Below are 18,492 nucleotides of genomic sequence, written 5' to 3' on the forward strand. Positions count from 1 at the left end.
CTCCTTCTCCTCATCTTTATGTTTCTTCATATTTTTTTCATTCTAATGTTTTCTAATTTTTTTTCTCTTTCACATGGGTTTTGATGGCAAGTGGGAGGCACTCTTTTTCCTTGTGTGGATTTTCCTCTTTTTTGGGGGGTATTTTCAATTTCAAAGGCTTTTTTTTTTTAGGAATTTTTCTATTAAGAGGGGCGATAGCATACTAAACTCACACACACTACACGGATGCTAGGACTCGAACCCAGGACCTTGCCTGAGGAAGTAAATACTCCATACCACTACACTAGTGGATCCTTTGCATGTCGAAGGTTTTAAGAGGCCTAAGCTTGTACATCTTGTTTTCCTTTTTTCATTGTATTATGCTGTTTAGTTAATGAATTAAATTAATTTACCTAGATTTACAAAAAGCCTTGCTCATTTTAGTCTTTTTGCAAAGGGGTATTGTTTTCATTAAAGAAAAAGGAACTTCGAGCATCCACAATCATGCTCTCTAATTTTTAGTTAAAATTTAGCTAAAAACACTAGAAAGCTATTTTAGGAGCTCTCTATAAAATTTCAACTCCAATTATACTCCCTAGTTTAAAGAGTCATAAATGTTTTTAATGTTTGTAAATTCAATTTTTGAATATAGTGTAGACACAAAAGCAACAATTAAAAATAATTTGCTTTAAATAATATTAAATAAAGAAGCCTTTAATTATAGGGAGTCACTATGAGTCCTTTCTCTCTCCTAAGATTTAGGAGCTCCTATAGGTCTCCTTATTTTAAGAGCTGAATATGGAGCATAGTGGAGGTGGGTTTTTTCAATTCCTCTTAAATTTTAGTTAAGAAGGTGGTTTAGAAAGCCCATTGTAGATGTTCTTATACCTTGTTTTTGGGACAAAGAACTTATGCACTGAAGAGAGTTGGTATCCAAACACTCCCAAATAAGCTATGATATTTATCATCAAACAATTTAATGTTTATAAATAATACTATATTTTCGTGTATATATTTTCATCCACTTTTCTTCTTTAATTTAAAATTACAAATTTAAAAAAAGTTTAAAAACTGAAAAAAAATTCTCAAATGGAGCCACTTCCAGCTAAACTTGTAAATGGATTGTATTCGTATTGGATATACCTCAATTCATCCAATCCATTTATAATTGAATTATAGGATTCAGACTATCGAATTGCATTTATCAATACATATCAGTTAAACATTGGATTCAAATCGGACTGGATTATTATTGGATTTAGTTTGAGATGTACAAAAAAAAATCAAAAATTCATTAGTAGCCTTGTTCTTTTATTGTATTTATCTACTTCATTCGAGGCCAATTTCTCTTATCCTCTCCAGGAACTCACCAACCCTCCCCTGCCCATCAAACCCATCTGGCCATTCGTGGTCGTTCATACAGCTTAGCTTGCTAATCGTGCCCGTTGTTATATTGGATGTATACTTTAAAAATTATTTAAAGGTAAAGTATTTTTTACTAATTTTTTTAGTCCATGCTGGAGGTGGGTAATAGCCACATCACATGTACGAAATTGCCTTAGTAACCCTGCCACTCATCAAAATTAACAAAGTTATGACTGGAGATGAGGACATGTGGCAAATTGGAAGAACAAACCTTGTCAAGGGGGTAATGTATACCACTTTGACTTTCGGAGGTAATAGTTTCAGGGATACTACAATAAATAATTTAAAGACAAGTACAGTTGGCTTTTTTTAAAAGTTTAATCCTTGATTGACTGAAAACTATAGTCAACGAGGTCTAGTTTAATGAAAAATAGTTTTGACTTGCAGAACAGTGGTCTAAGGTTTGAATTCTCTATGACATCTTGGTATTATGTGTAAGAAACCCTCTCATCTTTTAGTTTAGACTATTGCTTGTGTAAATTTTTTTTTTAAAAAAAAAAAAAAAAAACTAAACTATAATGCGGCCTGAACAGACAGAGATTGATACTAGATGGGCCGCCCGTTGTGGCCCATTATTTGTTGGGCTTCTGGACGGCTAATGAAAATGACACAAGCCCTTGTACCAATTAAAGAAGGGAATGGAAATGAAATAACCCCTAAACCCTAGCCTGGGTTGTCACTGTCGAAGATTTTCCCTCATTTTCTCACTATATGGGTTTCCAACATTATTGAAAGAGTTGTTTTTTCATTTCGCTTCCTCATTATTGAAAGGAATTTCAGATGAACAAGCAATGAACAAATCACAAGCATTCTCGTGGTCGCGTCTCATCCTCAATCAAGCCATTAAAAATCCAACCAAAGCCCCACTCCCCTTCTCCGGGAAAATCTCCACTTCCCCACACTTTCCCACCTCTCATGCGCCCAAGCCCTCGTTTTCGTTTTCTGGGAAGACCCATTATTCCACAGTATCATCCAGAGCGGCCCAAGACCTTCTTGCCGAGGTAGAGAGAGAAAAGCAGAGAGAAAGAGAGCAGCGGAAAAGGGCTGGTCTGGACACCAAAGACATTGATCAAGAAGATGAGGAGGACTACTTGGGTGTTATACCATTGATTGAGAAGCTCGATAAGGAGAAGCTCAAGGGGGATACTGGGGACTTGAACTTGTATGAGGAGCCTACTGATTCTGATAGCGACGAAGACGACGAAAGGTTCACGCCCGATGCCGTCAAGAAGAGGTTTGATGAGTTTCAGAAGAAGTTTACGCGCCACGAGGAGTTGCTCAAGAACTTCACCGAGGCTGGTATTCAGTACTCTTTTTTTTTTTTTTTTGCTTGTTTCTTTGACTAGGTGGCTTATTTTTATTTATTATTATTATTGACATTGCTTGATTGGATGGCTCACAATTGTGGGTGAAAAATATGAGAATGCAAATTTTTTTAATTACTGTTTTTAGATTCCGAGTAAAACATGATGCTTTGTTTTATTTCTTGTTTGTTTTAATATATACATACATGACAATATATAGTAATACTTTTTTGGTTTCAATGAGACCCATTACACTCCAGGTAAGTATTTCAAATGCTATAATGGACATGAATTTATTTCTGTTGCAAAATTAAATCAAAGTTATGAACACTCATGATCGATTTATTTCAGTTCTTTTGAAGAGCATTTTATCAGCAACAAGACAGAAAGCATCCGTGCACTGTTCAGTTTGATTGGTATTCCTATTAAATTTTTATGTCAGAAGTTCAATGTGCACACTTCATAGTGCTCCTCACAGTTGCTCGGAAATGTGAAAAAAAAAAACTTTTCAAAATATGGACTTTCATGATTTCTAAATGATTTCCCATGCTTTGTTTCTTCACAACTAGATAGGGGATTCAGGGTCATCTTATGTAATACTCTTCAGATTTGCACTTTACTTTTTTGTCTCTGAGATGAATTCTTATGTAAATCAGTGTAATACATTTTGTATTCCTGTAGTACATTATGACATTTGTTTACTTGTATTGAAATTTCTGGCAGGAACACTTGATGATGCTTTTAAATGGATGAATAAAATTGACAAGTTCGAGCAAAAACATTTCCGGCTTCGCCCTGAATATAGGGTCATCGGTGAGTTGATTAACCGTCTCAAAGTAGCTGAGGGCAAGGATAAATTCATTCTCCAGCAGAAACTAAACAGGGCTATGAGATTGGTGCAGTGGAAGGAAGCCTTTGATCCAAACAATCCTGCCAATTATGGAGTCATTCAGCATGAACAAGTGGATTCCTCAGTTGATCTCTTGGAACATGCTGGATTTGAAAAAGAAAAGCAAATTATACAAGGAGTTGATGATGATGACGATGAAGAGTTCAATGACATGAAGGAGAAAGATGACATACTGTTAGAGAAACTTAACGCGATTGACAAGAAACTTGAAGAGAAGCTAGCAGAGTTAGATCATACATTTGGGAAGAAGGGTAAGGTTCTAGAGGAAGAGATCAGAGATCTAGCAGAGGAAAGAAATGATGTGACAGAGAAGAAGAGAAGACCCCTCTACAGGAAAGTAAGTACATTTATCATCAAGTGGACCTTTTACTGATTTTAATTCAGCATAGGCGACAACTGACAAACTGATTGTAGTAAGTATTCAGAAGTTTCGAAATTGTTGTGGGTTAATTTTGATGCATTTTCTTTTCAATTTTCTGTCCAATGTTTTTATTCTTGTTATAACCTTCTCTTCTCTCTCTCTCTCTCTCTCTTTGTTTTTTTGTTTTTGTTTTTTTTTGGTGGTTTTGGTTTAATGGTGTATGTAAATGATTCTGTCCAATGTTTTTATTCTTGTTATAACCTTCTCTTCTCTCTCTCTCTCTCTCTCTCTCTCTCTCTCTCTCTCTCTCTCTCTCTCTCTCTTTTTTTTTTTTGTTGTTGGTGGTTTTGGTTTAATGGTGTATGTAAATGATTCATTACTTGAGAGTACAAATATCATCCATATGATGCCTGTAGAAGAAAGATTATATGTTGATTGTTTCTTATATGGTTAGCCATGTGATACTTTGAAGTTTGAGTGGAGTTTCCACAACTTTTTTTCAGTGTTTTCGAATCATTCTAACTAAAGTCTGTTCTTCGAAGAGTTTTACATTGTTTTGATCACCATTGCGTTTTCCCTTGCATTCGTATACATTTTTTTTTTTGCGTGCAAACTCCAATATTTTTGACCATTCTATCCATTACATGCTGGCAGGGCTTTGATGTTAAAATAATCAATGTGAACCGAACTTGTAAAGTTACAAAGGTATTCCCACCACCTTGCATTTTTTTTTTTGCAGTACATACATTGCTTTTGATTTCTCGTAACAGAGAATGATGTTTCCACATTTCTATTTATGGCTTACAGGGGGGGCAAGTGGTCAAGTACAGTGCCATATTAGCTTGTGGGAACTATCATGGTGTTGTTGGTTATGCTAAAGCAAAAGGCCCAGCAGTCCCTATTGCTCTTCAGAAGGTATTTTATTGAGAGCTATGAATTTTACATAATTCCATATGTTTACACAGTTTTAGCCTCATATTGTTTATTTGTTCATTTGGTAATGATTCAGGTTGCATGTCTTTGTGTGGTTTGGTTTGATTTTTTTATTCAAGTGTTAATATTTTAGAGGTAGCCATTGTGGTCAGAGTAATAGAGCTGATTATTTTAGATTTAAACTGGATCATATCACATACAGTGTTGTAATATATCATGTATGTGATACCCATTCTATGTAGGTATTAATCATATAGGATTGGAAATGAGAATTTAATTGAATGTCTGCTTCTAGTAATATTTGTATTCAGCCTTAAAAAGTCTACCAAGTAATTTGGTTGGATCTATTTGGATAAGTTTCCAGTAGTCGATATTCGGATATATCCTGGTATAATCTGAGATTTTGATTTTATAATAATAATTTTTTTTTACAAGATAGGCTTTGATAAGTTAAATTCCTACAACTTTACGTATCAATGGTTCACCTGCGTTGGTACTCAAATAACAAAAATGCTTTTCTTTTGGGGAGAACAACATGTGGGCAGATCACCCTAACTAGCCGTGGCAATTGTTACCCTTCTGGTCCAATGAAGCATGAATACTCCAATTTTTTTTTTTGGTGGAGTATTCGACACCCCTAATATGTGCCTAATGCCGTGTGGATAGTTCATTGTGTATCTAGTTTGACTTTTCATATGACATTGATACGTGAGGAATCCAGGATGGATATATGAAGGATTATTTTTAGAAATTTGTTAGGAAAAAAACGTATTGGTTGATTTTAAATAGTGTTGGAATTGTTTTCGGAAAAGAAGGGGAGATGAGTGGTATTTCAAAATTTTAAAGGCTAATATGAAAACAAAACATAACCTAACATAAATAAGAACCCTAAACCCTACTCAATAGAAGAGGATGGTACCGATCATTGGAGCACAATGAGCGCATCTTAGTTTCCAGAGAGATGTCATGTCCTTGCATTGTACCCTGCATGTATATGCATGCAACATATTTGTCTGTCATTCTTCTTTTGGTTAGCACCCCCGTTATCTATGGGCAAAACGCCTTTTTCCATCTCAATTATTAGAAAACTCCTGTGGAAATGGCTATCTATGAATAATACTTGTTGTTCATGGAGATAAATCAAATCAGGGAGCATGACCAGTTTTTCTATTATCTAGGACCACATGAGGAGCATGCAATTGTACATGTGATACAAACAGCATATTAAAAGATGGGAAGCCCACCATAGTTTTTCAACTTATAGAAATTAAAAACAGTTGTTCTTGTCGTGACTGTTTTCACTCTCGTTTGCTTTTGTCAGGATTTTGAACTCAATGTAAAGAGATTCTCTTATTCAAATGGCAAACATTACGGGTTTTTAAGTGTTTCCTCTTTTGCGCATAGACTTACTGGCAACTGTCATTTGTGAAATATTTACCTGACATTCATGTTTCTTTTCTTTTGGTGATGTACACGTTGGTTTTACAACGATCAGGCGTATGAGAAATGCTTTCAGAATCTACACTACGTAGAACGACATGAGGAGCATACAATTGCACATGCAATACAAACAACTTATAAAAAAACAAAGGTGATTGGCTCGTCTTTCTTGTATTGATTTTTTGTTCTGGTTTAGTATTTTCTTTGTTCTCCTCTTTTTCTTGTTTTTCCTCCATGATATAGAGCCTACCTTTAACCTGTAATTCTTATTAGGTGTATCTCTGGCCTGCATCCACTAGGACGGGTATGAAAGCAGGAAGAACTGTCCAAACCATTCTAAACTTAGCTGGTTTCAAAAATGTCAAGTCTAAGGTAATTGACTGTCAAAAGGAAGTCATTTTTACCAAGGGGTGGCTCCTGCAATTTGGTTTGTTGGTCTAACGTCCACACTCTTGTCAGGTTGTAGGTTCAAGGAATCCTCATAACACAGTTAAGGCTCTCTTCAAATCCCTTAATGCGGTAAGTAGCCCCTTCAAATGTTATGTGATTTTCTTAAATTCATTCACTTTGAATTTATATTCACTGTCAATCTGTGCACTTTGCAGATTGAAACTCCAAAGGATGTTCAAGAGAAGTTTGGCCGCACTGTTGTTGAGAAGTACCTGCTGTGATAGATGTGTTTAATCTTGCTTGTTTGCAGAATTCTTTAAGTCCTGTTATGTTGTTCTGAAATAAGCTTGTATTCACTTATTAGATAATTTGATAAAAATGAAAATTTATTTATATGTTAGTTCTGTACTTGGTTACCCTGGTTGGGAGGGGAGCTGTGAGGAGGAAAAGCAAGTGCTGCTTAAGTTGAAAACACAGGGTAAAGGACCAATTCTTTTCTACCATAATTTTTCATTCAAGAGATATGTAATTCAATTTGTTCCCCCTCATTCTGCCTAGCACTTGCTACTTTTTTATTTTTTTTTATTTTTTATTTTTAACAATTTTTTTGAGAGGTTACTTGGTTTTTTTGTTTTTGTTGTCTTACCCCCTCCCCAGAGTTGCTTTGTTTCTTTTAATTCAGGTCAAATGAGAAACAGAGAAAAAGGAGGAAGACCTTCGGTTTCGGTAAAGATGCATGTGTTTCGACTTCTGTGAGGTTTTATATTTAATTGATTTTCTTACGCACATTTTTATTACATTTTTAATACATGAAAAATGGAATATTCTGCTTTATTTTTTCTTTTTCTTTCCATGTTTTTATTTATAGAAAAAGTAAATTACAAGGTAGATCCATTAAGCATCTCATGTTCATACAAATCACAACGTATTCTAAAAGCAACCTCCCTCAGGAATTTACTAAACCATTTACAATTGGATGAAACTTCTCGTCCCCTTTTAGAGAGTGCATTGCTACCATATTTGCTTCTCGATAAATATCCACTTTCTTTCCTTGCTTCGTTGCTTTTAGATATAGTGTAGTTGTTTGCGTTTGAAAAAAATCGCAGCCATTCAATTTAATCGAATGGAATGGAGTCATTCTCTTTTCTCCTCTCTCAAATTGACTATGTCCTCTTACATCACATTACAAAATTTATTTATAACCAAAGGCTTAACTGCTACAGTGCCCTCTGGAACATTGGTCAATTCTCACTTTATCCCCTCAAAGTTAAAGTGACCTATTTTGTCCCATAGACCAAGGTTTTGTGTGTCAGTTAACCATTTTTCATCAACATCATTTCAAGTTTCATTAAAATGATGACGTGGTAGGGGTATATTGGTCAATCCAATTGAGCTGGGATATTTCCTACCAATCTGAGGTTGTGATGTGTACTTGTAGACCTCACCCCTAACAACTGATATAGCTAAAACGATCGAATTGATTTGATGTCACATCCCGGATCGGCTTTGTCGTAGCACGATATTGTCCGCTTTGGGCCCCTCTCTCTGCCCTCACGGTTTTGTTTCTGGGAATTCATGAGCAACTTCCCAGTGGGTCACCCATCCTGGGATTGCTCTAGCGCCAACTTGATTAACTTTGGAGTTTTCATGACTCCGAAGCCAGTGAGTTCCCAAAAAGCCTTGTGCTAAATGGAGGCGGGCATGTACATATAAGGCACATCCCCCCTCTCCGTTGGTCGATGTGAGATGTTATAATCCACCCCCCCTTAGGAGCCCCTCGTCCTCATCGGCACACTCGCACCACACGGCAGAGTGGCTATGATACTAAATTGTCACATCCCAGATCGGCTCCGCCGTAACAGGATATTGTTCGCTTTAGGGCCCCCTCTCTGCCCTTACGTTTTTGTTTCTGGGAACTCACGAGCAACGTCCTAGTGGGTCACCCATTATGAGATTGCTCTAGCCCCAACTCGATTAACTTTGGAGTTCCCATGACTCCGAAGCCAGTGGGCTCCCAAAAGGCCTCGTGCTAGATGAAGGTGGGCATGTACATATAAGGCACATCACCCCCTCTCCGTTGGTCGATGTGGGATGTTATATCTGAGTTGCCTGGCGAACCAAAAAACCCCAAATTGACTTCCTCCTCCCATAGAAGAAGATGAAACCTTAGAAAGCAGAGGTTGGGTTTCCACGAAAATTGAACAAAACATTAAACATTTGCACATCATTAGAATCTCCAAGGCTGATAACCATCCAACAAATCTTTCCGATTGGTAAATTTCTTCCCTAGGCAGGAGATTTGAACCTCTTTTTGTTTGTACCACTGGCAAGGTTGAGATCTATGCACAGTTTGAGAAGTTTGGGCAGATTGATAACATTGGCCAGTTTGAGAACTTGGACAAGCTTGCACAGATTCAGTTCCTTGCACAGATTGAGATCCTTGCACAGTTTGAGAACCATTCTTCTTTTTGGGAAATTTAATCCTCTTTGTAGGAGACTTGAACATTTTTTTTTTGGCAGTTTCTGAAGCTTGGGCAGTTTGAGATGCTGGGGCAGTTTGAGAAGCTTGGGCTTTTTCAGAACCATGTGGAGTTGGAGAAGATTGGGCAGTTTCAGAACATTGGGCAGTTTGGGAACACTAGCCAGTTTCTAACATTCTTCTGACCTAAAAATTGAAGCACAAGGAAATTTACATAAATTACATCCCATACCTCTTCCTCTAAATATGTATGAAAGGAAAGTCATTTACAGGTTGCTTGGCTCTTGATTGTTTTGTAACCCTTTTGGTTGATGTCGTGTCAATTGTTTTCTTCACCTTTGGTTTACATGGGACCTAACATAAAAAAAGAATCTTTTGAAAATAAATAAATAATAAAGATCTAAAACAAATATGCATTACCAAATCAACTTCGGGAAGAGACAAACTTGACTGCTAGTGCCTTCTTTTGCCTTAGGGCAGCTCCTCCTATTATGGCCTCATTGTCTATAAAGTGAACACTTGGTTTCCAAGTTATACCTCTGCAACTTGGTGGCTGTAGGATTAGATTTGCGTGGTTGTTCACCTGCTGACCTCATCCTCTTCTTCCTTGGTCTCCCAGGTTGTTTGTGATAAAGTGGTGGCATCAAAGGAGGCCTATGACACGTAGGCCATAAGTCTTCACTTGTCATTGGGTGAACCATTGGACTATAAGCTCTCATAAAGGCTTCCTTCTTGTAACAAGCATCAACATGAGCAATATGATCCCTATTTAATTGCCCAATGACAGCACAAGCATGCTTGCATGGGATCCTAGTGATATCCTATCTCCTACATGAACAACTATGCCTTGCCAAATCAACCACAACCTGACTTCCATCATGGTTTTTGACCTCATATAAACTCTCCCAGCAAGCTTTGGAATGCACCAAGCTGATTCTTTCTTCGTTTTCTCCAAAATGTCAAAAATCCTTGGACCAATGTCATGTTTCCATCTCTCACAAGATGCTCTTCTGGTTGCTATCAACAACATAATACAATATCTAATCCTCTCTAGCATGGTTAAAATGGGTTTGTCTCAGAATTCTACAAGGGCACTGTTAAAAGCCTCACACATATTATTCAAAAGGATGTCACACTTGGAATGAGTTTTAAAGTGAGCTCTATACAATTGTGATGGATCTAAGGCTGCCACCCAATCAAATGCAGCTTGGCTCAACTGTCCCATATTTTTCATCTCAGTATCCCACCATGGGATGGTTGTTCTCGTTGCGATTTTCTCCATTTTGCAATTTCAACACCAATCTTCTGTGACCAGCAAGCAAAAAATTTGTTTCTAAGTGTTTGAGACAGTGTCTGTGCTCAGCGTTTGGAAAATTATTATGTACTGCATCAATCAAGCCTTTTTGCTTGTCTGTGATAAAGACATCATGTGCTGTTTTCGATTCCAAGGTCCTCTGCCAACAGTTGACAAAACCGTGACCATGTTTCATAATTCTCCACCTCAGCCACTGCATACGCAATAGGATACATGCCAGTGTTAGGATCCACACCAACAACATATAACAATTGTCCAAGGTGAGGACCTTTGATATGACAAGCATCAAATTCTATCACTGGCTTACATCCCTGCAAAAACCCTTGTTTAATTGCAGCCAAGCAAATGTAAATCCTCTGAAACCTTGGCCTTTCACCCTCCAACTCACATTTGATAATGACTGTGCTACCCACATTTGTCATTCTGAGTTCAGCAGCATAATCCCATAATAACTCATATTATTTTTCATAAGTCTCCTCAGTTATGGATGTTGCCTTTTGCCTTGCCCTATGTATTTGAGATTTAGAAGCTATCACAGACAAATCTTCTTGTACCTGCTGCTTAAAAATTCTCCTATCCCCATTATGCAGTCTAGACAATTGAGTAGCATATCTCTGAGCTAACCATGTTGAGTTAGCATGAAAATTGTGGTCAACTGTCCCATAATCATGCACGTCAACCAACTTCTTCACTTGAACCTATTCACTACCATTCACTGCTGAAGCAAAACAAACCCAGTTGCAATTCCTTGCACACACTGCCCTCACCCCGTCACGATCATTGCATTTGAATTTAATCATCCTCCTGTTGATAATTGAATAGTTCCTAATTGCTTTCCTAAATAGGTCAGTGGTTGCAAATCTTAAACCTAGCTTAAACACAGGGTTGCGCATGTCTGTTTCCGGCCTAAATTCTTGAAATTTAGGCAATTTCCTCTTCCTTTTCTTATGATTCCCATCATTCTCGTCATATGAGCTATTATCCAAGCTCTCAACATCACTTTTAGCTACATCAGTTGACTCCCCATCTTCATCTACAGGGGCATTTGGGTCTTAAACTACTTCAAGTTGGTCTACATAATTTTCAAATGCTTTATCGTTCTTTCTTAACAACTCACATTCATTTTCACTCTGCTCATAAGCACTGTCATCAAAATCAGGGTCATCTTCCTTGTCTTCTTCTTCACTGTCTTCATTCCTGTTTTCCACATCAGTCTCACCTATATCAGCTCTATTACCCTCATTGTTCAGGGGCCCATCATAATCACTTGAAACCCAGTCTTCAACTCTGCAAGCAGGCCCATAATCCTCAGTAAAAGGTCGGCCCTCTTTATCATTGTTCAGAGGCCCACTGCCTTCAGTAAAAGCCTCATTTTCATCAGTAATAGGCTCAATATCCTCATTCAAAGCCGCATCTTCCTCTTCACTATCCTCATTCAATGCTAGACCTTCATCTTCACTATCCTCATTCAAAGCCACACCTATCTCTTCATAATCCTCATTCATTGTAACACATTCCTCTTCAATGTGTTGTACATAAATTAGCACCATTCTCTCATAAGAAAATGGTACCTTATCACACAAACTTAACAACTCACCATCTGTGTATATATCCAGTATCTCATCATTTACTACTCCTTTAAGTGATACTTTCCCCATGTGCCCAAGCAGTTTCACTTGCTCCCACATCTCTAACATATTTATATACTCTACAGTACACCAATCCAAATATCCTACACACTCACTAGTATAACACCACTTATTCTGTTTGTTTTTCACAATTCTACCACTATGATGCACTTCAAAAGTGACCAACTCTTTGTCCTCTACACACAAACAAAAAAGGTTTGTCTTTAAGAACAACAAAATAGTATTCTAAGCTAATTATTAAAACCAAGACAACAACATGATTCGATTAACATATTCAAAGCCAACTATAAGAAAACAAAAATGGGACCACATCAAGAAAGGTATATTGCATTAGAACCTACTCTACTGACAACACATAACACAAAAAGACCTAAAGACTATTAATTTGTACACAGCGCGCATCACTATAAGGTCAAGATTCTTTTCCACATCAAATGACAAGATTCCTTTTCAGAAAACAGGTCCCTTTTCAAAAAAATCACTTACCGTACACAGGTTGCCCTGCTCCTGCTTCTCGTCAAAAAGGCATCGTCGTCGAGTCGCGTCGCTTCTTCTTGCCTTCAAGTTTTCGAAACCAACCATACAACGCTCTCCCTCTCTCGATCGTATTCTCAAACCCTAGCTCTAAAATCCCCAGATCTCAATTTTCCCTCCCAATCTGATTTTCTGTTTCCATTTTTGAGTTTTTAGAGATTATAATGGCTGTTTTGTTAGAGATGGGGTCCACAAATCTACATAAGCAGGCAATTCGATCGTTTTAGCTATATCAAATGTTAGGGGTGGGGTCCACAAGTATATGTCACAAGTCACAACCTTAGATTGGTGGGAAAAATCCCAACTCAGTTGAATTGACCAACATACCCCTGCCACGTCATTATTTTAAAGGAATTTGGAATGGCGTTGACGAAAAGTGGTTAAGTGACCCACGAAACCTTGATTAATGGGGCAAAGTAAGTCACTTTAACTTAGATAGGGTAAAGTGAGAATTGACTAATATTCTAGAAGGCACTGTAGCAGTTAAGCCATAACCAAACGTGAAATTCTGAGTAAATCTTTGAGGAAGAAAACGTACATAACAGTAGTTTCTTCCAAAAATTTACACAAACATAAAAATGTTGTGAACTAAGGAGAAATTGGAGAGGAAATTGAGATAGAGAAAGTAGAGAAACTGATTTTCTTCATTCCAATGTTTCTGTGTTTCTTTCTAACAATTAGTAGGCAAAGCCTTCCAACATGTGGGCCCCTTTCCAACATCTGGGCTCCACACCTAATTATTTACAACACTCCCCCTTGGAGACCACAAATGGCATGGAATATGTCTCGTTAAAAACCTTGCCAGTAAAAACCCAGTGGGACAAAAAAACTGGTCGAAGGGAAAAAGAGTACATAACCATGTGGAACATAAAATTCTGTGTAGATTGACACGGGTGCAACACTGCCTCGTTAAAACCTTGCCAGGAAAAATCCAGTGGGATAAAAACCTGGACGAAGGAAAAAGAGTACAGTGTGTAAAGGTCTTTATTGACAGCACGCTCCCCTTGATGCTTGGTAAAATATCTTTAAGCCATACAGTTGATCATTTGTCTGAATATCATAGCTGACACTGCTTCTGTGAGTCAATAGTGTATGAAGGTCTTTAATAATACCACGCTCCTCCTGATGAATATCCCCCCCTGAAAACTTCATGACTAGCTTTTTCCAGTAAGCGACCATAGAGATTTCCAGAGTCCGCATATCTAATAACACTTGGGCTATTTATAGGTTCACTCAAAAATATTCCCGTATATGGTGTTGTGCTTAGATAGCATCAAATATGCCTCACATCATCTCAAAATGATGGTGATGGAGTGGAGCTCTATCTGGAAAATACGATGTCCGCTCCAATATACTTCCGGAAAATCCTTAAAGTGTCCAACGGATAATCCTTATAAAAATACTTCAATACTTTCTTAGTATAAGCAAGAATCTCGTTGGCATAATGCTCAATCTTTAAGTCGAGACAAATATTTCTTGAACTCTTCAGAAGCTTTAATGTGTTGCAAATACATTATAATCCATGTACTCACTGAGACAATTTATGCACATTAGTATTGAGTACAGATTTTGTGCTTCAGGCACATGTCCTTCAGGGACTTGCTTCATGCAATTTCAATCCTTTCAAGGATTTTGTTTAAAGGGATTAAATTTTATGACACATTATATAGCTTTAACCCAGCTATTTATACATCTTTAGGGAATCACTTCAGGTGATATGCTCTGTGCATTTAATAACCCTTAAAGATAACATGTTGGTCTCCGTAAATGTGCAATAAATGGGCACAATTGAATCTATAAATATGGAGAAAACCCAACATCCCTTGTTTATGCCAAAAACATTGTGTCATACAAAGTAGGTATATTCCCTTTTATTCCGAACACCCAAGTATAACTTTCAGTATTAACAAATTTTGGGGTTCGTACTGTGGGTTTGTTCTTTCACGTTCATTCTCATCTATAATGGAATTACCTCATTCCATTTTGGCCAATGATATTGTCGACATTTAATAATTGAACGTGGTTCCAATTAACACAGCCCATTGATGATTTGAGTAGCTACTCCAAAACAAAAAATTGTCATTCATCAATTCATGATCCCATCATTCTCATTTGCATGCGCATGCATCAATTATAAGCATTTCTTTGCTTTTGGGTACCCAAGCCACTTCAGGGGGCTTTTATTATGTGAGAATGTGGATTATAACCTCCAATGGATCGTTATTTTGCATTAGGGCGTGGATAATCTCCATTTAGGGAGTTGGAACATTTAGAACCCATATATCTGTCATGCTGCAGGCATGCCACAGATTAATACATACATGTCAATTAATTTATGGGACGTTAACCCATATTATGGGACTTTAACCCATATAATTTGCTACGCATTAGGCGTGTACAATATCAATATTGACATGTTAAAGGATTGTCCTTTTGGGACTTCAATCCATATTATTTGCTACGCAACAGACGTGCATCATATTGATCACTGCTATACCCATATTCTGTTCTTATGGGACTTTAATCTGTGCAGTGTATTATCAATGTATCCAACTTGCAATCTGTAAAATTTTGCGTTAATAATTCATGGATACATACAAGCCATTCTTTTGGAACGGACTTATCTCCCCATTTGGTTACCTTTCAAGATAAAATATCAAATAAGTATATAAGCATAAAACAACACAAGTATTGCTTACATCCTTAGGTGGGAGAAACTTTTCTCAAGTATCATTCAAGCTCATATTGGCCCAGTAAATATAATGTAGCGCTTGATGATCTAGTTATATCCTGCAAGAGCAAAAATCACAACTCTTTTGCCTCTGTCAAAACAAATAACCCTCATAGTTAGGATTACTTCATGGATTCATTCTTCAGATGTTCATTCTAAAGAAATAAAATCTCTTATGAACAGAGAGTTATAAAAAGAGAAAAAATGCAAAAATAATGTGATATTGATTGCAAGATAAGGTAAGCAATCAGGGAATGAAGCTGGTGGGAGCAGACAATAAGCTCTCATATCTCCTAGTCTAGAAGGACTTCCGGAGATTAGAGCATAAGATCGCCTTCACAGTTTCCTGATGTAGCGGAAACGTGATCAGGGATAGTCTTGCTTCCTGAATGGATGATCAGAGATAGTCTTGCTTCTCGGGCATATTGAGTGCTCACTGATAAGAAAAATAAGTAGATATCGCATCACTAGGTATGGAGTAAACTGGATGTCTTCTGCAAAGAAAATTTCGTTAGTAACACATTTATACACAAATACAATGAATAGGTAGAACCAGTGAATTTCAAATTAACCATAGGAAAATTGCGAGATTCTCGGGATACTTTTGAAAAAGTAGCTCCGTGAAATCCGTAAAGCAAGATCGGCTTTGACGAAAATAATACTTGAAAACGCCGAAAGTGCCGACAAACATTAATGGAGGCCGCGTGAAGTTTTGGAATCTGGAAAAGAAAAAGAGAATATGGGGATCTGAGATAATATTGGGATCCTGGAAACTGTAGCCATATTTCCTCCTATAGATATTGCCTTTGCAAAACTTGATTGGAGCAACTGCGTTTCAACTCAACTTCCTTCATTTTCTGAAACTTTAGTTTTCTAAGACTTTCTTCTAAACCTTCTTAAAATGGCTTCCTCTTCTTCCTGCCCAAATTATTTCAATTTAAATGATGCTCCCACAACAAACAGTGACGCCAAAGTTTGGCGTCCATCCTTTGTATCCCAAAATCGTCATCTCACAGTTAATGATTCTATGATGATGAATGATGCTACTGCTGTCATAGTAGCTAGGAATTTCATTACTCCAATGGATGAAATGCTGTTAACAGAGAGGTCTAAGGAAGAGGCTATTGATGACTCAATGGCTTTTAGCATTCAGAGTGCTGCTTCTGTTTCTAACATGGCTGATCGTTTGCGTGCCAGAGCAAACGAGGTTGAGAGGTTAACAACTGAAAATTCGTCTCTCCAAAGAATGCTTCATGAGTCTCAACAGGAGGTTGAGAAACTTAAAGGAGAGAATAATGCCTTGTTGAAACTGGTGAGTTCGTACTCTGTTGATACAGTGAGAAGGCTAGACATGCTGCAGGTCTCCAATGAAAGAATTTTGGGAGACCACGAGAGGCTCATGGCTAAGCTTAAGAGGCGTCGTCCTCTTCCTTCAGAGGCTTCCAGAACATAATGTAATTTTATAGATTTTACAGGGCCTGCACCTTCATTGCAGGTGGAAAAAATTTATCTGTTGTATGTTCCTGTTATAATAATTGCGCACATTCTTAAACTTGCACCTGTGGTTTTTACGTCTTTTCAAAATGACGGTTTGGAACCTTGTGCCTTATAGGTTCAAATAACCACATCGACTCTCCCAAATTTCATGTTTCAACGTATGGAACTTTTGGCCTGGGCTAAACACAAAATTCAGAATTTATTCGCCCTTTTCAAATGGACATGAAATATGAATTGAGTAAAAGCCACACTAATATCTCATATATTTGGGTTCATGAGCTTCCGCCCAGATATAACAAAATATGTGGGGAGCCTCAATTCATCATTCTCTTATGCCAAAGAAATATGTGGCGTACCACAATTTGCAATAATACCTCAAGGGTTGTCCATTTAATTGTTGGAACTTCAGGTTCTCAACACTGTTAGATTTTGAACCTCAAGCCAAAATCACATATTCTCATGGTATGGACATTTTTACAATTTTCTGTACGTATTTCTGGACTTCAAGCCCTTACATAATTGTCCATATTTTGAGAAACTTCTGGCATCTCATTTAATTGCTCATCCATGAGTTTAAGGAACTGCAGGTTCCCTTTTTGAATAGTGATGGTTTACCCAAAATGGTTAATATTTATGTATACGTCACTATTCATATATCCGGTACTATTCATCAAGTCATGAATACGTATCTATTCATGTGGACAGTACATTTGCCAGTACAGTTATCATCCATGTGTACGGCATTATGAACCAATACGGTACTGTTACATCATTAAGGAACCCCAGGTCCTTATTTACATGTCATGGATCAAGGACCCTCAAGTCCAATCACATGTTTACAAATATAGTACCGGAGAGACTGACATCTCTTATATTAATTAATATCATCATCAAGGATCTTCAAGTCCTGATGTAATTGTATGATGAGGATCAAGGAACTTCTGGTCCTGATCTGCATACTGTAAAAACTCATCATACAGCACAATTAATCCATAAAATAAATTGCTGGTAAATAAATTACTGGTATGGACGATAAACCCGCACCATACTTTAAATAAATGTAAATGTGCGGTAAAATAAATTCATAAATTAAATTGTTTGCTATATGGACGTTAATCCCACACCATACCTTAAATAAAATTACATGTGCGGTATATTAAATTCATAAAGTAAACGTGCTTGTATGAGCACTAATTCTGCTCCATACTTTTAAATAAAAGTAAAGGCGTGGACGATAAACCCGCACCACCCTTTTAAATAGATACTGTTGTATGGGTAATAAACCTACACCATACAGTAAATAATGTATAGTAAAGTAATTTCATAAATTAAATAGCTTGCTGTATGGACGTTAATCCCGCACCATACCTTAAATAAAATAAATGTGGGGATAAAAACCTCTACCTAATATATATGAAGTGCATAATATATCATATTGTGGGCAATATAACTGCGCCACTATTCAAGATATAATAGATGGGTTTTAAGATCACACCATCATTTTATTACAATAATTTGTGTTACAACGTGATGGGTAAAAATTAC

The 18,492-nt window shown here is 37.1% G+C and overlaps 1 protein-coding gene across 2 annotated transcripts; it reads left to right on the forward strand.

The window, feature by feature from the left end:
* LOC18784707 lies at nt 2,064–7,290 on the forward strand. Of its 2 annotated transcripts, XM_020557671.1 has the most exons (9): nt 2,076–2,703; nt 3,432–3,955; nt 4,634–4,684; nt 4,787–4,894; nt 6,234–6,248; nt 6,408–6,503; nt 6,626–6,724; nt 6,812–6,871; nt 6,958–7,290. In XM_020557671.1, exons 1-9 carry the CDS (start codon nt 2,196–2,198, stop codon nt 7,021–7,023), a joined length of 1,527 nt encoding a protein of 508 aa, XP_020413260.1. In that variant the 5' UTR covers nt 2,076–2,195; the 3' UTR covers nt 7,024–7,290. The 2 variants fall into 2 exon arrangements, with proteins under 2 accessions (XP_007219033.1, XP_020413260.1); XM_007218971.2 differs by lacking the exon at nt 6,234–6,248 and having other exon boundaries at nt 2,064–2,703.

This window comes from Prunus persica, chromosome G2 (assembly GCF_000346465.2).
Source record: "Prunus persica cultivar Lovell chromosome G2, Prunus_persica_NCBIv2, whole genome shotgun sequence".
Taxonomy (NCBI): Eukaryota; Viridiplantae; Streptophyta; class Magnoliopsida; order Rosales; family Rosaceae; genus Prunus; species Prunus persica.